General features: G+C 33.7%; 1 protein-coding gene across 8 annotated transcripts in view; it reads left to right on the top strand.

The window, feature by feature from the left end:
• BIRC6 (baculoviral IAP repeat containing 6) overlaps nt 1-27,133 on the top strand; it is a 204,381-nt gene that overhangs the window by 128,943 nt on the left and 48,305 nt on the right. For all 8 annotated transcript variants that reach the window (XM_054568064.1, XM_054568109.1, XM_054568100.1 and 5 more), the window contains exons 52-65: nt 861-1,117; nt 1,380-1,488; nt 2,602-2,823; nt 4,128-4,908; nt 6,263-6,406; nt 6,855-6,984; nt 12,268-12,399; nt 13,304-13,471; nt 14,490-14,663; nt 15,689-15,882; nt 17,952-18,252; nt 20,233-20,450; nt 23,587-23,751; nt 24,809-24,971. In XM_054568064.1, the coding sequence (XP_054424039.1) occupies nt 861-1,117; nt 1,380-1,488; nt 2,602-2,823; nt 4,128-4,908; nt 6,263-6,406; nt 6,855-6,984; nt 12,268-12,399; nt 13,304-13,471; nt 14,490-14,663; nt 15,689-15,882; nt 17,952-18,252; nt 20,233-20,450; nt 23,587-23,751; nt 24,809-24,971 (3,158 nt within the window). The remainder of the gene's footprint in view (nt 1-860; nt 1,118-1,379; nt 1,489-2,601; nt 2,824-4,127; nt 4,909-6,262; nt 6,407-6,854; nt 6,985-12,267; nt 12,400-13,303; nt 13,472-14,489; nt 14,664-15,688; nt 15,883-17,951; nt 18,253-20,232; nt 20,451-23,586; nt 23,752-24,808; nt 24,972-27,133) is intronic.

Here is a 27,133-nt window from a genome sequence, read left to right as displayed (position 1 = left end):
CATTCTTCAGGAAAGCTTTCTGTGAAATTATTCTGCAGTTTCTTTTTTAGGGTTTAGGAATTTCTGTGTTGCATAGCTATCTGTACAATAGCATGATTTTTATTAAATGTAATAGAGATAATTCTCTAAAAGCAGAACCCCAATTCTGGTTAAAATTGAGATTTATGTGTGCTTAATCCTTGAGATGATCTATAGTGTGGTATATGTAGATGTGGGTTCCATTTCTTTGATTGAAGTGTAATATAAGAATACCAAATGCCTATCACCAGGAATATATCTGAACCATAAAAATTGCACATGTAGACCAGAGAGGCTATTTTTGTATAGAAATTTCTGAATGCCAGTCAGCAGAAGGGTTATATTTGAACCATGGAAACTAACCGTACACACAAGGACCTGAACATATTCTTTAATGTACATTTTTCTGTTAGATTTTGTTTCCTGAAATTTTTATATAACATGATTTTACTGAAAGCTTTGCTTGATAAAAAAATATTTAGGACTTTTTTTTAAATCCCCAAGCTGCCAAGACTTTACATTTCTGCAAGTCTTTGATCCTATACAGTTTCTATTTATACATATAAATATGTGTGTATATATAAAACCGTTTCCTGACTAATTAAAAAAAAAAACCCAACCAAGCACATAGTTCCAGAATACTATTAGCATGTATTTTTATGTATTATGGGATAGGGGAAACTTCTTGTTTATTTAATTCTTTATTGATATTTACAGTATTCTAGATTGGTGCTATGTATGAAACACAGCATGTGTACTGATCTTTAAGTTTTGTTTTACCCCTGAAAAAACTTGAGCTCTGCAAATTTATCACATAAGCCACTTTGTGTTGTGTATTTCAGTATTGGATGGTTACGGTTACTACATCATTGCCTCACCCACATTAGTGATCTGGAAGGAATGATGGCAAGTGCAGCTGCACCGACTGCTAATCTGCTGCAGACTTGTGCTGCCTTGTTGATGTCCCCGTACTGTGGAATGCATTCACCCAATATTGAGGTCGTGCTTGTAAAGATAGGCCTGCAGTCCACTAGAATTGGCCTGAAGCTCATAGACATTCTCCTGAGGAATTGTGCAGCATCAGGCAGTGATCCTACAGGTGACCATTAACTTTATTTTAATTTTTACATGTTTGCAGAGCGCTGTCAGTTTAACTATGTGATTTGTGATTAATTCTGTTTCTGAAATTAACTTCCATTCGTGGCTTCATTATTTTTGTGATTTGTGTTTTTTGTTGTTGTTGGAATTTCTAGGAGAGGTATTTTTAATGAATAATTTAAAATTAAATTGTGCTCATTTTCTTATCCCATTTGCTTATTTAACACGCTTTTATTTATTTATTTTTGGTTATTTATTGCAAGATTTGAATAGCCCTTTACTTTTTGGAAGATTGAATGGGCTCTCTTCTGACTCTACTATAGATATTCTTTACCAGCTTGGAACAACTCAGGATCCTGGAACAAAAGACAGGTATATAATGATCTCATTTTTAAATTAAGGTCATACATATGTACAGTCACTTGTAGTGAATGTATTTGTAATACTTTCTCCTTAGATTATTTCATGAAAGTTAAGATTGTTTTTTATATAATTTTTAGAGATTTTGTCAGCATTAAACATAAATTTTTACCTGCACCTTCCTACCTCTATTTCTTTTACCCAGAAGCAAAGAATCTGATGGTTTAAAATAGAAATTTGAGCCTTGGTCAGTGTGGCTTAGTTGGTTGGAGCATCATTCCATAGACCGAGGTCATGGGTTTGATTCTCAGTCAGGGCACAAGCCTGGATTCAGGGTTCAGTCACCAGCTGGAGCATATATGAAAGGCAGCTGATTGATGTTTCTCTCTTGCATTGATGTTTCTCTCCTTATTACTCTCCCTCCTGTCTCCTCTCTCTAGAATCAATGAGCATGTCCTTGGGTGATGATTAAAAAAAATTAAAATAGAAATTTGAAAGCAAACAGAAACAATGTTTTAATAACTTGGCAATGAATCTTATCTGTTTCTTAAACTTCAAAACACTATTGTTTAAAAATTCTTTTGCTCTTCGTTAGTGGTCCCCAGCTCTAGGGGATTGAGGATAGGGTGACACTTGAAAAAATACATTTACTGGGGCAATATTCTTGTGTCAGAGCAAAGGAGGGTGGATGGGTGGGGGCCAGAGGTATGAAACATGCTATATTGTGTGTGATTCTGCACAGTGATGGAGTAGCCCCAGGTCACTGCTCTAGAATTCGTCATAAAATGAGGGAAAATTCAGAAGAGAGGGTGAGTCTGTTAACCATTGATCTTGTAATTCTAGATTTACATACGTTGTTATAAATGAGGTAAGAATTAGTCAGTGTTTATTTGTTGAATTACAGTTATCTCAAACATTTTCATTGGTTAAGATTGATAAGATTATTGGGAAGCTAGAACTGCTATATCCTTGGTCCTGTTCTTTTCTATTTTAGATTAAAATTATCAAGAATAATTAGTATGTTATTCTCATAAACACATTTCTCACATGCAGTGGTGATGCTTATCCATGTTAAATGTCAGTTACAACATAATTGGTTATTTGAATTCATTTTCTTCTTTTAAGAATTCAGGCCTTACTAAAATGGGTCAGTGATTCTGCAAGAGTGGCTGCTATGAAGAGAAGTGGCCGGATGAGCAACATGTTCCCTAAGTCTTCGGCCATAGAGTATGGCCTCCTGATGCCATCTCCTTCTCACCTGCACTGTGTAGCAGCAATCCTGTGGCATAGCTATGAGCTGCTGGTGGAGTATGATTTACCAGCACTGCTGGACCGAGAGCTCTTTGAGTGAGTGTGATTTGTGAAATCCTTTATCCCCCCAACCCCTAGCACTAGAAGGCTTTCCCTTCTAGTACTTCTAGTGGTTTTCCCTTGAAACAGTATTCCATATGCTTATTGGGATAAAAGTAGTACTTTGAAAGCAGCAGTTAAATATATTGAGCTACAATTTTTAAATGAGATGTTACAAAAATTTAATTATCTTCAACTTTTAAGAAGATATATTAGTGTAATCGCCTGTTTTCGTAACCTAAAATTGGAATGTTTAATGTATATGCTATAAACTATAGTTCATAGTATTTACACTATTTGCAAATTTACCCATCAGATTCTTTTATCTTTAATCTGTAACTATGGATGAAGAGTATAGCTAAAAATTTTGAAGCACTTACTACTTCAGTTGGTTTATATAATTGGTTGTTTTTACTACTTCTTAGACACCTGTTAAAATTGTTTTTTGATAAGGAGTTTCCACTGCCCATTTTTCTTCATCATATCAGCTAAGGCTTTGTTGAATTTACTGCCTAATTACTGATAAGTCTGTGGCCGAATATTATATTTATTTCTGAAGAGTTCCATGACTCAACAAAATGTCTTCTAGTCTGTCATTGCCTCTACCACTTGGTATAATCCGTGACTTACAAGCAAAATTCAATAATAGTTTTTGATTTGCAAATGTGAATTTAAACCAACAGTCATGTAAAAATCAATATAAACAATTCTTTGTTATTTTTTATTTTATTTTTTAAAAAAGATTTTACTTATTTACTTTTAGAGAGAGGGGCAGGGGAGGAGAAAGAGAGGGAGAGAAACAGCAATGTGTGAGAGATACATCAATTGTTTGCTTCTCCCACACCCCTGGCTGGCAACCTGGTCCATAAACCCAGGCATGTGCCGTGACCGGGAATCAAACTAGTGATCTTTTGGTTTGTAGGCCGGCACTCAAGCCACTGAGCTACACCAGCCAGGGCTGTTTTTTATTGTTTCTTTATGTGAATTTTTGTGGCCACACAGAGAATGGTGAAAACATTTTTCATATAGATCTCTTGGTTTTCTGTACTCATTTTACATGTCTAATCTAACTTCTAATTTACCTAAATACTTAAATAAGGAAACACAAGTGGTATCCTGATCCTGATATAATAATATTTATGTTAAATAAATGCTAAAATTTTAACCAGAGTAGATAGGTTGTTGTCTATTAGAAATATTTAGAAGAGTGTAGTTTTTCTAAAATGTGTGTGTGTATACACACTCACACAGACATATACATACATACACACATTGTTAATTTGTATGTTTTATTCCTCTAGGTTACTTTTTAATTGGTCTATGTCTCTTCCCTGCAATATGGTTTTGAAGAAAGCTGTTGACAGTCTACTTTGCTCAATGTGCCATGTACATCCAAGTTATTTTTCTTTGCTGATGGGCTGGATGGGAATTACGCCTCCTCCAATGCAGTGTCACCACAGACTGTCTATGACAGATGATAGCAAAAAGCAAGATCTTAGTTCATCTTTGACCGATGACTCTAAAAATGCACAGGCACCTCTTGCACTAACTGAATCACATTTGGCAACCCTTGCTTCTTCTTCTCAGTCTCCAGAAGCTATCAAACAATTATTGGACTCAGGTTTGCCTTCTCTTCTTGTGAGGAGTCTGGCTAGTTTCTGCTTTAGCCACATTTCTTACTCAGAAAGCATTGCTCAGTCAATAGATGCTTCCCAGGACAAACTCAGGCGGCATCATGTCCCACAACAATGTAATAAGATGCCCATCACAGCAGACCTGGTGGCTCCTATTCTTAGGTTTTTGACAGAAGTCGGCAGTAGCCATATTATGAAAGACTGGCTTGGTGGGCCTGAAGTCAATCCACTATGGACAGCACTTCTGTTTTTATTGTGTCACTCTGGGTCCACATCTGGAGGACATAATTTAGGTGCACAACAGACCAGTGCAAGATCAGCTTCTCTTTCTTCTGCTACTACATCAGGATTGACTACCCAGCAGAGGACGGCAATTGAGAATGCAACTGTTGCATTCTTCCTGCAGTGCATTTCATGCCACCCCAATAATCAAAAGCTGATGGCACAGGTAAAAGGGGGAAACCTGGCTTATGTTTTACTTGTCTCATTATTTTAAGATGTTGTGGAATAGTACTAGTGAAATCAGTTAAGAAAGGGGCATGCCATAAGGCCAGGTGGTGGTAAAGTTTGGGGTTGGGTACATTTAAAGGTGTGAATTTAAATCATAATTAAAATACAGTGCTGATGTCTCCTGTGTCTTCTCCTCAGCTGTCACATAAATCAGTTATTCTTTTTGATGAGATAATGGGCAAAGTCATGGAAATTCTATGTATAGACCATGTATTCATCCTTTTTAAAAACTCCCCCAAATGAAAAGAACAGGCCAAACCAGATTGGCCACTTGGGGCGGTCATCGAGTGCCTTTTCTGCATTTGAGGCATTGCAGTTTGTTGTAACCGGACTGCTGTAAGTGTTGGTATGCTTCTGATGAAGACATGAGAGTACATTTTACATGGAAGACTCCTGACAAATCACATTGAAAATGTGGAAGATGAATCTATCGTATTAAGTGTATGGGGCCAAAAATCTTGAAAGCTAGAATTATTTCAGAAGTAATTCTAGCTGCTTTTGGCTAGGTTCTGCTCCATTCTAGTTGTTTCTAGCTTTAACAAGCTGTGTGACATAAATTGGGATTAGAAATACTTGTTTCAAAGATTTTTTTAATAGGATTAAATATTATAATGCGTATCAGCTCCCTAGCATAGAGTCTGTGTGAGACATGGTACGCATCAGCTTCTTTTTTTACCTTTTTACTTGATAGTGCTTATTCAGGTCAAACTTTATTAATATCTAGAAGGATAGCTATCATAATTTTCAAAAATATTGAATGATTTAACTTTATTAAGAAGAGCAAGGTACTTTACTGTGTAAAGTAATTATTGAGAAACTATATCTGCTTAATGTGCCTAATTAAAAGGAAATGCTTGTTAAAACCAAGGCCATGAATATGGTATTTGAAAATTTGGTTTGTGCCTTTGGGTAGCATTAAACTTTGTGTTTCTGGCCTATTTATCATCTCTCAGCTTCCTGATAAGACTGGTTCTATATCTTAAATATGTTTTTCTTATAATTTATTGTAACCACATTGATATTAACTAAAGTTAACAGTAAGTTGATTATGCTGGCTACTTATTATGTGAAAACCCTACAGTAGTAATCTCTGATCCACAGGAATTTTTTTGCCCTTTTAACTTATCTCCTTTTGTATTCATATATTTTAAGATGAAATAATGTATTTTTAATTGCTTATTTGATGTATTCAAATATATTTTTTAATTCATATTCTTAATTTTCCTTTTTCCATTTAAAATAAAAAGCTGCAAATTAATACCACATTTAACTTTACAACTCTGCCTTGCCAGGTTCTCTGTGAATTGTTTCAGGCATCTCCTCAAAGAGGGAACCTTCCTACATCAGGGAACATTTCAGGGTTTGTACGTAGACTATTTTTGCAGTTGATGCTGGAGGATGAGAAAGTGACAATGTTTCTTCAGTCTCCCTGTCCAGTGAGTATTTATTAGTTAAATTAACTTATAATGATATTTTCACATCATTATATTTTATAATTTCACATCAGAGTTTGCAGTTATCTCTACATTCCAATTTCTAATAAGGGAAACTGAAATCAGAACAACTTTTATAATTCATGATAGGAGTTAAAAATCTCTTTCAGATAACCCTTTCTGCCTAGAATAACCTGATTTATACATTACCTTGAATAATATAATTTGATTTGGAGGAATGTAACATATTAGGTACAAAAGTGCTAATGCAAAACTGGACCAACAAATCACATGACAAATAAATGTGCCACATTTAAATAAACCCACAAAATAAGCCCTTTATATTTTGTATGCATTGTTGAACTTTCAGAAATTCTTTTATGCTTTTGAAATTTTTTCATGATCATATGCATTTTAAAAAATTACATCTTGATTTCTTTTGAATTTTCAGCTGTACAAAGGTAGAATCAATGCGACTAGCCATGTCATCCAGCATCCGATGTATGGAGCGGGCCACAAGTTCCGAACACTTCACTTGCCAGTGTCAACAACGTTGTCAGAAGTTCTCGACAGAGTGTCAGGCAAGTCAGGTTTAAGTATTAATTTTCTTTAACCTTATGTTAAATAGATTTGGAATTTTATTACTTTTATTACTATTCTTTTACTGCATTCATTCACTCAGCAACCAATTAAAGGCTAGAAAAGGTCAAGATATCTTCACATTGTGAGGCATGAGTAAGTAGCTGATGAAGAAAATAAAATGTACGATACATTCAGCACTTTTGTTTGGTGTGATGTGTGTTACAGGTAGTAATGGCAGAATGGGCATTTGGAGATGTAGACAAGCTGTGGAAAGCCATTAATAGAATTTTCTCACAATAAGCCATCTGGCTGTTTTATAGTAGATGAATTCCAGAGTATTAACTTGGGTGATAGTAATAAACATTTGCTAAATCTAGGGAATAAATGAGTGTTCAGAAGATGAAAATAAGTAGGTACAATCGATTGGTGACTGTTGTTTATAAGTCAGTTAAGAAAGCAGAGAAAACTTTTCCAGTTGATTTCTTACATATATTTCAAAAGCTCTCACATGATGCCTTTAAACAATTACTAACTTATGAAAAATAGAGTTTTTGATGGCAGAATGTAAGTCACCTGTGGATGGTTTGCGGTCATTGCCCCTCAGAAAGCTTAATCAGTGAATGACCTCACTGAGTATCTGCTACTTGTAAGCACAGTACTAGGAATGTATTGGGTTGACCAAAAAGTCCGAATGTTTTTTTCTGTAAAGTGAAAGACACATTTTTCTTTTTCACTAATAGCTTTATTGATTTGGAGATTTTGAGTATGTTGGCTATTTCCCAAGTTGTATGTGGTTGATTGTTCTCGATTTGATCGCCATCATCTTCACCTGGAGCATCCATTGTCCAGAGAGAAACCTCCAGCACGCAGATTTGCAAACCACTTTTGACACATTCTATCAGTCACACAGCACCTTCTCCATATACTGCACAAATCTTTTTTTGTGTTTCAGTTGTGTTTTTACCTTTCTTGAAATAATAAAACATAATATGCTAAAAATGTTGCTTATTTTCCTCTATCTTCAATATTAAAATGGCTACACAAAAATTGACCAATTTTGGTAAGTTTTTTTTTTTTTTTTTTTTAATGCTCGCTGACATAACAGCTGTCACAATACAATCTAACAAAGCTGTTTTGAATGAAGCTAAAGACAACCAAGCACTACTATAGCCATCTTATGGAAAAAGCCAAACAAACTTTTTGGCCAACCCAATAATAATGAGCAAGACACATATTCTGCCCTTTGAAGTATTTATGATCTTATGTATGTCATTAGAATCAAAAACAAGATGGAAATTTAACTGTTTACATTTTAATATAAATATATGCATTGGATGGAGTGCCTAAGTTTTAAGGAACACTGATAACTGAAGGAAGTTAACTGTGTCTCAGAAAAAACTGTTAATGTGTATTTATCAGTTGTAAAAACAAATCTAAGCTTAAAATCAAAGATCGGGTTTAAGAGATTAGGAGTTGTTACCATATATTCCATATAAAAATGGTAAGTTAAACCATGTGAGTGGATGTGATCGCTGTGAGAAAGTAAGGTTGAAAAGATTGTTTTCCAGTTTTAGTTAGTGCATCTAAAGCAGATGTGTGCAAAAAATTATAATTCTTTTATTACCTTTTCACAAATTACTCAATAAAATGATAGAATACTATATAAATGTACATATTACATTTTTTCTATTTAAAAATATTCACTTCATCTGTTACAGCTACTTCTCTGATAATTAAGTTTTACAAATTAAAAAAAATTATTCATTTGAGAGAGAGAAACATTAATTTGTTGTTACACTTATTTACGCATTCATTGGTTGACTCTTCATGTGCCCTGATCAGGGATCAGACTCACAACCTTGGTGTATCAGTATGACACTAATCAGCTGAGTACTTTGCCAGGGTCAGATTTTACAAACTTTTTTTGACAGAGCCCTGAAATTGTCCCTTCTATGATAACCAAATAAATAAACAAATAAATACATACATACATACATACATACATAAAATAAAGGAAGGAAAAGTGGAGAAGAGTACTGAAATTCAATGTATTGAGATTTCAGATGGCTAACTGGATAATGGAAAAGCGTAGATACTATATTTTGAAGTAATTAGAAATTTAACATGCTTTGTTTATCTTTGCTATAAAAGAAAGCTTTTTTCTAAAATGTCATATTGTATTATTTAGACTACTTTATAGATAAGATCCCTTTGTTACCTAAAAATTTAAAAACATAAACATTGCTTTGGAACCACTATGTCCTGGTACAAAGTCCAACAAGGAGTTATCTTGGGAAAAAGTTTTTTAAAAATGCTGACAATTTAGTCTCTATTTCCCTATGTTTTGGTCCTCTGAAAGTGTGTTTATGATCTTTGATCTATAAGCAGTATACTTTGATATATTTACATGTGTGTATATATTTTATCAACATGTATGAAAAGAAGTAATCCAAAATTTATTCAGTTATTTATTTAAAAAAAAGATTTTATTTATTTATTGTTAGAGAAAGGCGAAGAGAGGGAGAGAAACATGAATGTGTGGTTGCCTCTCGTGCATCCCCTACTGAGGACCTGACCTGCAACCCAGGCCTGTGCTCTGACTGGGAATCAGACCAGCAACCCTTTGGTTCACAGGCCAGCACTCAATCCACTGAGCCACATATTCAGCTATTTTACCCACTTCCTGGAGTTGTTGAGAATACTGCTTTAAAATAATAAAGAATGTGTGTCAATATATTTGCTATTATAGGTTTATATCATTGGTTTTAAGCCAATTTAAGTACTATATTATACCTTACTGGTTTTTTTTCATGTTTTTTATTATTATACCTTATTGAATTCGGGGGTTTATAGATTTCATCAAATGTGGACATTTTTGACCTTTGTTTTATCTCTACTCATTTCTCTCCCCTCCTTTGCTGATTCCATTTCCAATTTATTAGGCTCCTCGAAGTTGTTCACAGCTCACTAAAGCTTTCTTTCTTTTTTTCCCCTCCGTTTTAAAATTTGGGGTAATTTATATCATGTACTATGATCTTTTCCTCCTGGCATTGTGCTCTGCAAACTCCATCCAGCTGCCTTTGTCCTCCTGGTGACCCAGCTCTGTATCCTCACGTTGGGGGACACTTGGGTTCCGCCGATCTGTGTGGGTATATCTCTAGGCAATGAGCTGGAGCGATCCTAGGCTTCACCTCATGTGATTTCATGCACCTGGTATCATTGCTCTGCCTTCATGATTCCCTGGGTCAGAAAACTATTATTTCACCTATTGTTTTAATTTCTAGTTTTTTCAGGTGGGGGAGTAAATCTGGTCTTTATTTTATCTTGGCCAGCATGGAAATGCATACCAGAACAATTTTAAATAGAAAGTAAAGAAACTTTTTCTTTTTTTATTTTTAAGTATATTTTATTGATTATGCTATTAGTTGTCCCAGTTTTTTTCTCCCCTTTCTCCCCCTCCAACCAGTACCCCCATTCCCTCCAGCATTCCTCCCTTTAGTTCATGTCCGTGGGTCATACATATAAGTTCTTTGGCTTCTCCATTTCCTATACTATTCCCCCTGTCTATTTTGTACCTAGCAATTATGCTGCTTACTCCCTGTACCCTTTCCCCCATTCCCCTCCCCCCCCATAAACCTCCCTGTGATCTCCATTTCTGTGATTCGGTTCCTCTTCTAGTTGTTTGCTTAGATTTTTGTTCGTTCGTTTGTTTGTTTGTCTAAACCTTTTAATTGTGTGAATGGATAACATTATAGAATTCTAATCACCTAATTATCTTTACATATTTTCCTACCCGATTATGCTATGCTAATAGTGTGAGTTTTTAATTACTTAAATATTACATTCTGACTCGTATAACTTTTTCTTCTTGTCTATGCCATCACAGTTGTCCCTGCTTTTTCTCCCTTTGCCCATATCCACCCAACCCCACCCCTTTCCCTCCATCAGTCAGTCCCTGTATCATTTCCTGTGTCCATGGATCTTGCATAAATGTTCTTAAGCTAATCTCTTTGCCTTCTTTCATTTAGCCCCCCTCCACACCTCCTTGTCAGCTGACAGTCTGTTCCCTGTATCTATTCTTCTGTCTCTTTTGTTTGTTAGTTTATTTTGTTCTTTAGATTCGACATAAAAGTGAGAGCATGTGATAGTTGCCTTTCTCACTGACTGGCTTATTTTACTTAGCATAATATTTGTATAATTGTTTTTGTCATTTTGGGTTGCTTGGTGGTTTTTGTATGAAAATAAAATGTATTGTTTTATTATGTGTTTATTTTTTATAGGGTTTATAAAATTTTTAATTTCACAAAAGCAGAACCTCTCTAAAGACAATCTGCAGTTAGGAAGAATCTAACAATTGAGATTACTGGACATTTTCAGATACTTAAAGAAAGCTGTAAAATAAGGGAATAATGACCATTTTGCCTTTCTAACTATTACAGTAAATCACTGGATCATAATTGTGTTAAGTTAGAAAAGTAGAGAGAGAATTTATAGTAATCACATCAACTTAGTGAAAAACATTTCTCATAAAAGTTCATTGAGCTTTTTGGATTTCTTAAGTGTTAAATCAGATTCTTATATGGTCTCCCATTTTTTTTCATGATTTTCAACAGCATGCCATAGTCCAAAGTAATGAAAGAAAATATTAATTTAGAGACTAATAACTATCTATGAAAGTACATAGAGGTCATTTTTAAAGTACTTTTAAAGCACAGTACTTTGTCATATAAGATTTCTAACTAAATAAAAATAGTGAAACAAGAAATCTCTGTTAATGAAATTTGTTTCATTATACTCTCTTTGTAGGATAACTTAAGAGGCTAATGTGAGGCTTTAGCATGAGTCCTCAGCTTGAATTCCATATTTGCCCTTTGCAGGTTTTTAGTGACCTTGCTAAGTCTGTTTCCTTATTTTGAAAACAATATTCTCTCCCTATATGCATGTTGTGAGGAACAAATTAGATTTAGGGGGCAAACAGATTAAATTTTACCTAAAAGAAAGCAAATTTTCATGGTAATGGTTTCCGTTGCTTCTATAAGTAATATGTAGTATTTTCTAGAGACTGGATTTTAAGTATGCTGGCTTAGGAACAGTGGTGAGGCCCTTTCATTGATATCATCAAAGATTTAGTATCAGACTTCATCTCATAATATTTCTTCTAGATCCATTTACCTACAAGTAGTGATAGTACAATCTTATATAAACTTCCCTTGAGATATTGATCACTTCCCTTCTTAACGACTTTGAAAAAGCAATGTATTTTACATAACATTTTCTTATAGATACACCAAGTATCACTGCTAAACTAATTAGTGAACAAAAAGATGACAAAGAAAAGAAAAACCATGAAGAGAAAGAAAAAGTTAAGGCAGAAAATGGATTTCAGGACAACTATAGTGTTGTTGTTGCTTCAGGTATGCTTTCTGTTTTTTATAATCTTGATTTTGTTTGGGTTCTATACAGTATAACAATTTATAGGAATTTCATGTAATAAAAGGTATTAGTGCAAACAGCTGACTTACAATGATGTCTTAATACTAAATATAAAAGTATTATACTAGAAATCTGTTACTCTTCGGTAATGGAATTATTAAACTTATTTTATGTCCAAAGCGTAGACTATGTCATCAGATATTGGACATATGAGAGTAGTTTAGATACTGCATTTCAACTTAACAGTGTGCAGAGAATTATACTGTTACAAACCAACTGTATTAAGGAATTTTTGTATAACTTCCTTGTTTTAAAAAAGCAAAAGCAAAATGAAAAAGTATTCATCAGTTTTCATTTATGATGCTGTGTTCATTCCTTACATGAAATTAGAAAATAAAAATAATTGAAAGAAAGTTGGTTGAAAATGACTTTTTATTATCAGGTGCAGGATGAAAAAATAGCTAAGAAAAGTGGTAATTTGGGAGGATATATTCCTTGACATAGGTGCCATAATTTTATTTCAAAAGAGAAAGTTCACCTTATTCCTCAAATAGACCTCTGATTCAGTTTAATCTATTTTATCAGAGAAAATAGGGGCAGAAGATTTCCTACACGTATTTGTACATACTGCTTTCTAGTAAATGGATGACCTTCTGTCCATAGAGTAGTTGACAATATGTTTTACTTTCTTGGACAATAGTTACAAATGCAGCCAAAATTACTTGTCTCATGAATGACAGATAGAATCGGGGGAACAGATGTTAGGTTAGAAGAAACGTTTCTGGTTTTTGGTTAGGAATGTGGTGCTTTATGAAAACATCATAGAAATAGACTTTCTTCGTTAATGTGTTGACTACATAGACTCTCACTGACCTTTACTTTCAGGACTGAAATCCCAGTCTAAGCGAGCCGTGTCAGCTACACCACCTCGCCCCCCATCCCGGAGAGGGAGGACAATGCCTGATAAAATAGGAAGTGCTTCCTCAGCAGCAGAGACCGCCAACAAAATCATTACTGTCCCAGTGTTTCACCTGTTCCACAAACTCTTGGCAGGTAATATTCATAATGCTAAAACATCTCGGAAATGTTAAGAATCTCACAATGACATAAATCAGATATAAAATCACCAGAATCACGTTTAAGCAAGTGCTGTTGATGAGATAAATGAATTACTGACTTTGTCTTTGCAATTCCAAGAGAAGTGAGGGACATATACTTTTTAACACTATAATGGTGCATGCTTATGCTTTCCTAGCTTCCTAACTTTTGCTGTCAACGTGCCATAAAGTAATCGGTAAAATTAAAGTTTTAGAGAGTTCACAAGTTGTATAGGAAACAGTGTGAGGCAAATTTTAAATAATTAGTTCTAGCAGCAAAACTCTTTATCAGTGATAGTTAAGCAATATTTTCTCCCCAGCTAAAACGTAGTCTTTGACCAGTATACTTTGTATTGGTCACGATGATATCCATTTGTTTTATCTCTATTACTGTGCCGTTTTCTTACAATCAAATTTCCAACTAACTTTGAATGAGTTTTCTTCCTTAGCTTTACATGGTTGATTTATAGCAGAGGTCAGCAAACTATGGCTGGTGAACTCGATGCCTTTTTCTTAATTAAAAAAAAAAGTTTTATCGAAATAAAGCTAACCCCATTGATTTCTGTAATGTCCATTGCCGTTTTCATGCTGCGATGGTAGAGTTAGTTGTTGCAGCAGAGATCATATGGCCTCAATAGCTTGAAATATTTATTATTTGGCCTTTTATGAAAAAGATTTACCAACAACAGATTTATAGGTATGCTTGTTTTTTTTGTTCCTATTTGCTGTGCCTCAGAAGGTCTTGGTGGGATTGGTTAGTGACTCACCTTCTACAGACATCATTTATTGCTCACACATGTCAGGAATAGATTTTAAGTTTTGTAAACTTTCCATGGACTGATGTTAAATTGTTTTGAATTTGGAGTCAGACTCAAATTCCTATCTATAATTTACTGAAAGCATTAAGTAAATTGAATCAAGTAAATGTCTCCTTTCTTGGATTCCAGGTTTAACTTAGTTCTGTCATTTTTTAGGCCAGCCATTGCCTGCTGAAATGACCCTTGCTCAACTTTTGACTCTCCTGTATGACCGAAAACTTCCTCAGGGTTACCGCTCAATAGATCTGACTGTTAAATTGGGATCAAGAGTTATCACAGACCCAAGTCTGTCAAAAACAGATTCTTTTAAAAGACTACACCCTGAAAAAGGTAAGCATATGATATTCCTTTAAAAAGTACAGTCTGTAATCTGAGGCAAGAATTTATATAGCTGGTGACTTAATTTACCTTTGTTTTTCTTTACAGCAACTTAACATAAAGGTATTTTTCTTTATGACAGAGCTACTTGTAAATATAAACAATTGTCATTATTTCCATTGGAAATTAATCTTAAATTCCTATTATAGCATCGCTTATTTTATGAGCATATGTGCTTTAGTTTCTCACACAATTTCTGCACGAGCCAAGTGCATTATTATTTTATAATCAAAGTGAGAATCTCAATTCAGTATTTTCAGTTTTCTTATAACATAAAGTGATATTTCATGCTCATAAGCATTTTCCCCTCAGAGTTCAATATTTGCTTATTATTAACCTTTTGTATTCTTTAGTAAATTTTAGTATGTTTCCTTTGTCCAGGATGATTGGTCTTTTTTATTGTTTGTATGGTCTGGTTATTGTGAACATACCAACCCTTTGGTTTGCCTTTGTGAGTGATTCAAAGCTAAAGCAGTATGGTATAAATTTAGTTTTCAGTAAGAAGTCTTTGCTATTATTCACTTCTTCCTAATTGGATACTTTAGAGCCTAACATGTGCACATATTACTATTTGTTGTGAATCTCTGAGGACTTGCTTATTTTCACATAGAATCTTCCTAACAACCATGTCCTTAAAGAAGAGTCCTTCTCAATATGATTATAAATTACCTGAAGACCATTAAAAAATGAAGCTTGTTACTCAGTAGGTCTAGGGTGGAACCTGAGATTCTATAGTTCAAAAGTTTTCAGGTAGTGCGAAAGATACTGGCCTCTGGACCATACTTTCAGTAGCAAGGCTATAGGAGGCAACATCAGAAGCCATTGAAACTTTTTTGTAGCATCTACCCTTAATATATGTGAATAACTTAAGGTACTTAAGCTCTTTTGTTGATTAAAGACATGACAACCGTATCTACTTTGTAAATGAAAGAGTACTATAAAAGCATTCTTTCTTACCTCTTTTTATTTTTTTCTAGATCATGGAGATTTACTTGGCTGTCCAGAAGATGAGGCTCTGACTCCAAGTGATGAATGTATGGATGGGATATTGGATGAATCTTTACTTGAAACCTGTCCAATTCAGTCACCATTACAGGTTTTTGCAGGAATGGGTGGACTGGCTCTTATTGCAGAAAGACTACCCATGCTATATCCAGAAGTAATTCAACAGGTAAGATAAGATTCTAATTGAATATATCATTCCATGGCAGGCAAAGCTCTTTCTTCTTCTGATTGTCTTTGCATTTACAAGTTTTTTTTCTTGCAGTTGTAATGAGAAATATTTTTTTTTAACATATATTAACCTTTAGGAAGTTATCCTAAGTGAAACTTAGGAAGTATCCTTTCACTTAGTGTTTTTGTGCTTCTTTAGGTGCGATATTAATTTATGGATATTACTGCATATGGGAGAGTAAAATAGTAGTGTCTACTTCTGTCCAAATACAGAATGTCTTTTTGCGTAATTTTTATTTTTCTTTTATGTGTCATTTCTGTTTTAGATAGTTTATAAAACATTACTTTAACCTCTTCACCTCTTCATTAATATTACTGTTATTCTTTTACTGATGAGGGGAGTGTGTGCATGGAGCATTGTAAATACAAAGCTCTTTGTTGAATAAGGTGGGAGAATTATTTTAATTTCATGTACTTACTATATTATATGTGCTTGTATCAGTTTCCTAAGGGCTGCTGTACAAATTACCACAAACTGGGTGGCTTAGAACACAGAAATTTTTCTCTTATGGTTAAAGAAGCTGAAAGTCTGAAATCAGGTGTTAACAGAGCCATGCTTTCTGCAATGTCTCTTGAGAAGAATTCTTTTTTGCTGCTTCTCAGCATCTGTTGGCTGCTGGCAGTTAATGGCATTCATGGGCTTATTGCTGCATTGCTCCAATTTATGTTTACGTTTTCCCATGGCCATGTGTGTATCTTGCTCACCTTTTCAGGACACCAGTCATTGGATTTGGGGTCTCCCCACATCCAATATGACCTCATTTTAATTTGATTACACCTGAAAAGACCCTACTTCTGACTAAGGCCACATTCTCAGGTCCTTGGCTCGCTGGAAAAATTCTAGCATTGGGGTAGGGAATATACTAGATCAGCCTGGATACAGAAGCTTGCATTAAGGGGGTCTCACTGACCAACTCTGATTCTACTTGGGCATCCAATAAAATAATAGACTATTGTAACCTATAGAATAACATTAGAATCTATGGGAGGGGGACCAAAAAGTAACCCAGAATTGATTTATAAAGATGATACATTTATTCTTACATGTTTAAACTTCAGTCACCTTCAGAGTACTCTCCATTTGATGCAATATATACCTTTTTCCCGCTGCTCAAAACAGTTTTTGAACTTGTTGATTTTGATGCCTTTTAGTGCTTTTGCCATTTTTTTGTTTCACATCTTCCACATTGGCAAAACATTTCCCTTTGAGGACTTATTTTATCTGGGGGCACAAAAAAAGTCTCTTGGAGCAAGATGGGGTGAATAGATTGGGTGGGGTACAGGGCTTATGCCGTTTTTGGTCAAAAATGGCTGAACATTCAGCATGATTTGGGCAGATACACTTGTAAATCACCCATCATGAAATGGGCAAATGTGTTGAAAGAGTCTTCAAAAAAATTCACTGTAGCCAAGCAGAGCCTCTCACACCACCACCAGCTGGTCCACTGATACAAACGGGTTCCTGGAAGACTGACTCAGCGGGGGGAGGCCTGCACTACAAGGGGCCCGCCCTCCAGAATATAATTCCGCTTTTTTTGGGGTCCCCCCCCATACTGGTACGAATTAATAAATAAGTAGATGGGGAAGAAAGGAATGTTTACAGCTCAGTGACAACTAATAAATGTAGAAGGAATGATTGGAAAGCCGCTATTTGGCAACCACCATAATAATTATTGTTTTAGGCAAGAATTATAAAGATGCTAGTTGTGATTGATCAGTGTTTGGTGAGAAACAAGATGTTTATATAGGCTCTAAGAATCTGTCTACTTAACTGTTTACAAAGGATAACCATAGCAACTTTAAACTAGAGATACTTGACAGATACCATCATACTCATGATACCATGATTCCTGTGTTTGGAACCTTTTCATTTTTTAAAAAAGTCCCTTTATTGATCTTTTTATTTCTATATTTTAAAGAGATAATTTGAAGTGAAGTGATTAATTTGAACCTGGTATTTGGTATGCAAATAACCAAACAATTTAAAAAAAAAATTTTTCCCTTTAGGTGAGTGCTCCAGTTGTAACATCCACCACTCAGGAAAAGCCAAAGGACAGTGATCAGTTTGAATGGGTGACCATCGAACAATCAGGGGAATTAGTTTATGAAGCACCAGAAACCATTGCAGCTGAACCTCCACCTATCAAGTCAGCAGTACAGACCATGTCTCCTATTCCAGCCCATTCTTTGGCTGCTTTTGGATTATTTCTTCGTCTTCCGGGCTATGCTGAAGTGCTACTAAAAGAGAGAAAACATGCCCAGTGCCTTCTTCGATTGGTGTTGGGAGTGACAGATGATGGAGAAGGAAGTAAGTGTTTAGTGTTACTGGTGAAACTTAACATAGGCGGGTCATGTAAAAGTTACTCAGATTATTACCTGTTCCATCATTTATTTCTTTAATAGTTAAACTGCTACATGATTTGTTGCTGGCAGGTTAGTTCCAGTAATAGACATAATAAATCTTTTAAAAATCTTCATTTTCATTTCTTTATTTATTCAAAAGATACCTACTGAGTGCTTACAAAACTGCTGGGCACTGGAGGGATTTAAAGATGAATCAGGTATTTAGACCCTTCCTTCGAGGAGCTAGTATCCTCCAGTAATAGCAATAAGCAATGTGTATGTACATACAGACTCTGTAAGGTACAAAAGCCTTGAGAGAGGAATAGCATTATGGAGCCTCTTAGGTATGAGATGATTTTCTTACTACCTAGTGATGTTAATGAAGTGACATTGTGGTTTTTTGTAGATCCACAAAGGACAGAGTCAGTAGAGGTTGAGATGAGTTATTTCAGAAAGAAAGAATGGTTTGAGCAGTATTGTATGCTTGGGCTGTAGGAGAAGAGATGCTAGCTGATGAAAATTGGCATGAAAGAGCAACACTGAGAGCTCACTTTGAAAGCTGGTATTGGTAGCAGATCATGGAAAGGCTTATAAAAAGCTTCAGATTTTATTCTGAATAGCTATAAAGATTTATTATTAAAACATTACACAAAGTAGTAATGTGATGAGAATATTTTTTAAGAAAGTGAATTTGGTAACAAAATTTAAAGAGAATGGTGATGAAAGTAACAATGTATTTTATAATACGATATAATATAGAATACTAATAGAAAACTATGGTGATTGTTTCCAGTGGGCTGATTATTTTGTTTAATAGAAAGAAATAAAGAAAAAATTCCAGTTAGGGTAGCTCAGCAAATAATTTTCATTTGGTTTGCCTCTAATTCTTCAGTTAATGACCATTAAATTTGAAAATTTATTTTTTTGTTATTTTAAAGTCACATGGTTTTGATTAGATGTGATAACTTTCACATGCCATTGACGAAGAATGTGCTGTTGGATTCTGTACTACAATGTCTATTTAATCTAATAAAACAAATTATTTGTAGATCCTGTAACTCTGGAGCTATCAGATATTCAAAGTACATACTTTTTCTTTTGTATTTTCATATTAATGGGATTCTTCAAAAATGTTGACTGTATTTTAAGTGTCTTTGTAACAATTACAGATTCTATGTAATAAATAGTTCTGGTTGGTTTCATATATAAATTGTATATGCTTATTAAGTCAGGAATTTCTAATTACTTGATCTGATTTTTTAAATTTAAGTGGATACAATGGTAAGAACCACTGTCTTTTAGAACTCTAGCATGAGACAGTAAATGTAACCTTAAGTAGAAAAGAAAAAAAGAATTGCTTTTACGTCATTTCAGACTAGTTTTAGTGAATATAGTGTTTATTAAAAAGCACAACTCCGATATCCCTTTTTGCAGGAATTGTCTCATCCAAAATTTACAAGGCAATGGTTTTGGTTTTTTTTTTTGGTTTGTTTTTGCATTTAACACTCGCTTCTAGCTCAAATGTAGTAGAAAGCTATATTGTAAACAAAACAAAATAAGCTTACTTTCATTACCTGTTGTGTTCATGGTTGAAACTACTCCCAAGGCAAGCAGTTATTTTCATACTGTTGTAAGAAACTTTTAACTTTTTTTAAATTGTTATATTTTAAATTCTAGTCTATAATAAATTTAACATAGTCTAGCTATGAATTATCGCATGAATATATTTCTTTTTATGAGTTTATGTATATGATGCCTTACAGAGCTTTTCAGACATTACTTATTAAATTTAAGTTATCACTATTATATTTGTGGTGTTTGGGTTGTTTTTTAATAAATACAATGGTATAATTTTCTATTACGTTGTTATTTTTTGTGATCCTGTATATTATTCCTTATTGTGTTTTTAAAATATTTTTAATTTTGAGGTCTCTCTTTAATCTAGGTCACATTCTGCAGTCTCCATCAGCCAATGTGCTTCCAACTCTTCCCTTCCATGTCCTTCGTAGCTTGTTTAGCACCACCCCTTTGACAACTGACGATGGAGTGCTCCTGAGGCGGATGGCGCTGGAGATTGGAGCGCTGCACCTCATTCTTGTCTGTCTCTCTGCTCTGAGCCACCATGCTCCACGAGTTCCAAACTCGAACCTCAACCAAGCAGAGGTATGTTCAGTTTTAATTCTTTATATTATGAAAAACTAAGTTAAATTCAAGGAGTACAGAGTATAGATTTTCCTGAAGACACTTGTGCCTTCTCTTTTCGCTCCTAAAGCAAAGAATATTTAAAAGAGAATCTATGAACTAAATGTTCTCTTTTCTATTAGGCTTTTCCAGAAAACCATAAGCTAACCCGTCTACTTGAAAAACAAATTATTTAATAGCTTAATCAGCTTTTCTAATTACTGGGATATGCTAAGTTTTTACTGCGATTCCTCTTCCTTTTCGTTCTTGAACTTTAGAGAATCATACTGTGGAATGGTAAGTTCTAGACAGTATAGTAAGGCAAGAGAAAAAAAGAATAAAGAATAAGCCTCATAATTTCAAAATGATTTTATTGTGCTTATAATAAATAAAATCCAAAATGCTTAAAGGCATAAGCTCTAGTTTAATGAGGATACAATATACAGGTACAATAAATAAAAAGGAGTTATATTTGTATCCCAGCAACAATACAAAATGAGCTCATTATTGATATTTTTAAATAGCAGCAAAAATAGAATTATCTATGAATAAATCTGAAAATATATGTACAAGACCTATATTCATAAAATATATTTATTTTTTAAAAAAGAAACACTACTATAAGCTTTTTTCATCAAAAGCACTATTAATAAATGAAAATGGAAACCACAGAATGAGACACTATGTTTATGTATATCTAATAACTTATATTCAGAATATTTAGAGAACTTCAAAAATTCCAGAAGAAAAAGGCAGGAAACCTGATAGGAAAATAGGTGAAAGGCTAGAACGAGCACTTCATTAAAGAGACCATCTAAATAACCAATAAATGTGAAAAGGTGGCCTGTTTCATTCGTTATCAGAAAACCAATAATACACTACAATTACACACCCATCAGAAAGTGTAAAATTTTAAAAACAACAACACAAATATTGTCCTATTATCATTTGCAATAATGTAAAAATAGTGGAATGGATGAAATAAATAGTGTGAAAATAGGATGGATAAATTAATTGCCTACTATGTATTGGAATACTGTACTGTAAGGTAATGAAAGAAAACAAATATAGCCAAATATATATATCAGTTTTGATTAATTCACAAGCATAATTAAAATGCCAGACATAAAGGAATATATATAGCATGATTCTGCTTTATATAATGTTCAAAAATTAGAACGAAACTATAGTGACTAGGGTTTCATGCTTAGGTAGTAAAATTATAAAAAGAATAAGGAAGTAATGATTATAAAAGTCAGGAGGAATGAGGGTGTGATGAATAGGAGGTGGAATGAGCGCAGTTTCTTACATTCAGTGATATAATTCTTGACCTGCATGGTGAAATACGCATTTGCATTTAATTAAACTTGATTTTTTGGTTTATGTTGTGTGTGTGTGTGTGTGTGTGTGTGTGTTAGTTACACTTCACAGTTGGAAAGTGAAAAAAAAAAATAGTTGTTGTTCTGGCTGGTGTGTGTCAGTGGATTGATCGCCAGCCTGCAAACCAATAGGTCACTGGTTCAATTCCCAGTCAGGGCACATGCCTGGGTTGCAGGCCAGGTCTCCGGTAGGGGATATGTGAGAGACAACCAATCAATGTATCTTGCACATCCCTCCCTTCCCCTCTCCCTAAAAATAAATAAATAAATTCTTTAAAAAAAGAAAAAGATGTATCTATCAGTAACCTTAATTATTCTGCTGGTAAATGTTTATATGATAATAAAATTTTTATGATTCAATTTATATTAGTAAAATGAGAAAGATGAAATTTCTTAGTCACAAATCCATAAAACTATATCTGCTGACCAACTTATGAAAGTATTTATGAAAATTCTGGTTTTTAGAAAATATTACCATTAAAAGAAACAAAGCATTGGTACACTATTAATTATAAATTATTTTTTAAAGTAATACCTAGTTACCCCTGTTTTGAGGGTACTAGAAAGGTGAATTTAATGACAGTTCTTTAAAAGAGGTTCATTGTTACAGAATTAATTTCATAATCCACAAAAAAAATAATAAAGTATGGACCTTTACAGAGTTTGAGATTATTTTATAGAGCCAATAGGTCTCAGACTTTTTTTCTGTTCTACACCATTCACTTTTTTTAATATGTCCTTTTTTCCCAATATTTTTGTACACATCATGTTCTGAAAAATAAATTAATGATTACTGGTTCTAAAAGTAGAAGTAATCTTGCTTACTGTGATTGAAAACATGTGACACTGTCATAGAATTATGATGTATGACTTTACTAGGTTCATCCTGAAAGATCGGGTTCTTATCCTTATTCTCTTCGCTATTTTCTCTATTTAATTTTGAGTTATTGACTCTTTAGGCCTTAAGGTGCTTTACCCTGTTTTCTCCTAGTAAATATTTTAGACATTTATTTATTTATTTACTTACTTACTTAAAATGTTATATATTGATTAGAAATTGAGACAAACATCAGTTCGTTGTTCCACTTATTTATGGATTCATTGATTGATTCATGTATATGTGTCCTGTCCAGAGATTGAACCTGCAACCTTGGCACATCATAATGATGCTCTAACCAACTGAGCTACTGAGTCAGGGCCTTTTTTTTTTTTAATATAAGCATTTGTTCCCCATTTTTCTTTACCCTATCCCATGGTGACTATCAACCCATGTTCTGTCTTCGTGTATTTACCCACTCTGGATATTTCACACAAATGGAATGGTACAATATGTTACCTTCGTTCCTGTCTTTGATTTAGCATCATACTTTGAGGTTCATCCACACAATACATAACAGTATTTCATATGGCACAATATTCTGAATAATACTGCATTGTATGTATATACTGTGATTTGTTCATCCATTCATCCATTGAAGGGAATTTGTTTCCACCTTTTGGCTATTGTGAATAATCTTGCTGTGAAAATGTGTGTACATGTATTTGTGTATCAGTTTTTATTTCTCGGGGTACATACCTGGGAGTGGAATTGCTGGGTCACATAGTAATTCTTTCTTTCATTTTTTGAGCAATTTCCAAACTGTTTTCCTTGGCGGCTGAACTATTTATATTCCTACTGGTAAATATTTTTGAGGGTAAATAAAACCAAATAGTAACAAATTTTTATGTTTTGTTACAAGCCTCAGGTATCAAGTTCTCATAACCCTACATCAACAGAAGAACAGCAGCTATATTGGGCCAAAGGGACTGGCTTTGGGACAGGCTCTACAGCTTCTGGATGGGATGTGGAACAAGCCTTAACTAAACAGAGGCTGGAAGAGGAACATGTTACCTGTCTTTTGCAGGTATATTTCCAAAGCTGATATTGCCAGTGATATATAATTTTTTTTTGTAAAATTTATTTTTGAACTAGTATTGATTAAATTATTTTTTGTTAAATTTTTAACAAAATATAAATTATTTTTTGTATTAGTATTGATTTTAAAGTATTGATGACTATTCAGCTCATCTTCAGCTACTTTTATAAAGCCCATTATGCTCCCTACTCAGCTCTGTTAAGATACCACTGGACAGAGATTATTCTTTCCTACTCATAACTAAATTTCTTTCCTCTCAATTAGCTTTTTCACTGGGAGGAAAGTGACAAGGACAAAATTATTCAATAACTGGAAAATCTACCTGCTTCCAGTCATCTTTTCATCTAAGTAATGAATCTGTACTCTTAAAAACCAATACTACTTATTTATCTATTTTTATGTATCTTTGTTCCTCACACTGTTTTATGACTTTTCTGGAATCAGGAAAGGTGAACTAATAGAGAAATCTTTAATGCCGCAGGAATGAGAAGGGGAGGTGCGTTAATTAAATAAAATTTTAGTTAATTAAAATAGGTCAAGTCTTTGAGCATCTATTTTCTGCATTTCTAGATTGAAAGGGTCAATTTAGTATAAGATTCTAAGATTCATCACCCTCAAAGTGTAAAGTGAATTTATTCAATAAAATAAATCAATTGCTATTGAGGCTTTAAGTTTGTGTTCTTAGGTGGATTTCTTTTATATATCTAGACATATAGGGTGGTGCGAAAGCAATTCTGCAGTTGTGAGTATGGGAAAGAGTTTATTTTTGTATTATTATTTATTGATAAATTATTTTCCATATGAACAACTGTAAACTTACTTTTACCCCACTCTGTATAGTGCCTCATCATGCAAAACACATTCTTCTCTTTTAAAAGTCTAAAGAAAAAAGTGTCTTATTTTGAATATTTATAAGAGTGCAGGAGATTGATGGATTTGAAAATATATATTCTTGGTATTCAGACTGAATGTGTGACATAAAATATTGGCTTTTGAAATATTTGAAACTTAAATCCAATTTAAGTCTAGCAATTTTTCCTTTTAGGTTCTTGCAAGTTACATAAATCCGATGAGTGGTGCGATGAACGGAGAAGCTCAGGCGGAGAGCAGAGGGCAGAACAGTAATGCTCTTCCTTCTGTACTTCTAGAGCTTCTCAGTCAGTCCTGCCTCATCCCAGCCATGTCATCTTATCTCAGAAATGATTCAGGTAAATCCCATTTTAATACTTCTCTGAAATATCTTTGGGGTGAGTACTTTTGTTTATTTATTTTGTCATTTTCATTTTAAATAGTATGGCTCAGTTTAAATATTGGTATTCTCTCTCAATATATGTAGGAATGAATTTCATGGATTTATTTTTTTAATTCTAGAAATACTTAGTTTTGGGGGCGGGGAGCAACTCTTGATACCGTGTAGTTACCTGTCCTAGAACACTGAATAAAATGAAGACCTCTTTGTGTTCTTACTTGGGTTTAGCACGTTGAAATCAGTAATATAACATAACCCTGGACAACTATATGTAACAAATTTAGTTATTTTTAACATACAATTTTTATACTTTTTTTTAAGAACTTAATACACTAAGTCTGCAATTAAGAGATTTGTTACAAAAATTATGAAACACAAATTTTGAAGCCACAGCTTCAAGGTAGGTAAATGGACAAAATGAAATACACATTTATTAGGATATTTTACTTCTAATATTCTTAAAAGGAGTAATAATGCTTAAAGAGAGAAAGTTAATTGTTTTCCTGACAGATTTCTTAGGACACTCCTCACATAAAGGATGTACTCTTTTTAATTTCTTTCTGTCAATATTCTGACTTACATTTGTCATAGCCATGTTATATTGAAAGCTGCATTGCAAACAGGATCATTTTCTCTAGCTACCCCTACACTTAAGCTATTTAGTGAGCCTGCATATACCCCACTGGCCACTAGGTGGAAATCCTCTTTCCTTCCTGCAAATAGATTCGTAAAAATACATGAATGTGAGTTAAACAAGTAGAATGTTACTTCAGAGTTCCTCACCCTGACCTCATCTCACTTACCTTTTTGAAAATGGTATTTTTTTATTTTCTGAAAATAGCACCACTGAGCATATTTAATCATTTGACATTGATTTTTAGTGGAACATGCTAAACATTTTTTACTAAACTATTATAGAATCTCTGTATTTTAAGTGCTAGTTTCATAGTGCAGAGGTAAACACAAATATTTCAGAGTGAAAGGGAAATTAGAGTTACCCAATTCAATCCCTTTTAGTTCACAAATTAAGAAGGAACAAATGAGAGAAAAGAAATCTAGAGAAATTCACTCATTCGGCCAAGTTTAACTTATTAGCTGTAACATGGCCATTATTAAAGTTAAATATTTTCAAATTCAAAGGTGGGACATAAATGAATTTTGTCAGTGTGGAAAAGAGAAAGGAATGAATGTGATGTAGTAGAATGTAGCAATGAAAGAACAAGTACAGGACTTTTATCGGGACATTATCAGATATCTGTGAATTTGGCTGGTTCTCTAAGTTAAATGATGGTATGTAATAGTAATAAAATTTAAATTTTTTTCATTTTCAAAGTATTGGTTTGGCAGTTCCATAAGTAGCTATAGTGGGACAAAACCCATTATTGCAAGCTTTGCTATACCATCTGATTTTCCTCAAGCTGAATTTGTGTGTCTGCAGTTCTTATTATTAGATATTATCTTTGGTTATAGTCCTCAAAAAGTCAAGATTTCAGTTTTACTACTTGAGAATAAAGTTAATTTTGTTACGGCAAATATCTTAATTTAAATATGATCATATTCTTTAAATCCAAAAGTTATTACTAAAATGTGTCTTCAAAGTAAATGTACAATGGAAAACCCATCTTTTTAGGACTCAGGGCAGCAAGAGGGCCTATTGTTCTTTGAGGGTTTAGAAATTGTATTAGTGCTGTTGAGTGAAAAGATACTGGTTTCATACCAATAGGTCATTTTTATCATTTATGAAAAGTTATTTTGCGTGATACGCGTGCTTGAGAAAATAGTTAGAAATTATTGAGCTGTCATAATACATAGTACTTAACTTCGTATCCATATTTTAGTTTTCTTGATAATAGTCTATTTGATTCTTTTGAGGTGTTTTATAATATGCCATTTCTTTACATTATTATAATAAAGGATCTGTCAGAAATGGATGAAAATTTAAAGAGATTTTTCTGCTATGTGGAGTTGCATGCCAGTTTGTTTTTAATTCTAAACTGCATTACAATATGGTCTCAGTTTTCTTGAAAATTAGCAGAGGAGTACAAATAAAACTTTGAACATTTGCCTATATTATTTATTTCTGTGTATGATTCAAAACCAAGGTACTGTCAGGTCCTATGC

This window comes from Pteronotus mesoamericanus, unplaced genomic scaffold, assembly GCF_021234165.1.
Source record: "Pteronotus mesoamericanus isolate MK-2021 breed Mesoamerican mustached bat unplaced genomic scaffold, CSHL_Meso_final contig_101, whole genome shotgun sequence".
NCBI classification, from domain to species: domain Eukaryota; kingdom Metazoa; phylum Chordata; class Mammalia; order Chiroptera; family Mormoopidae; genus Pteronotus; species Pteronotus mesoamericanus.
The sequence above is the reverse complement of the archived record's forward strand: the minus strand, read 5'-3'. Positions and strand labels throughout refer to the sequence as shown.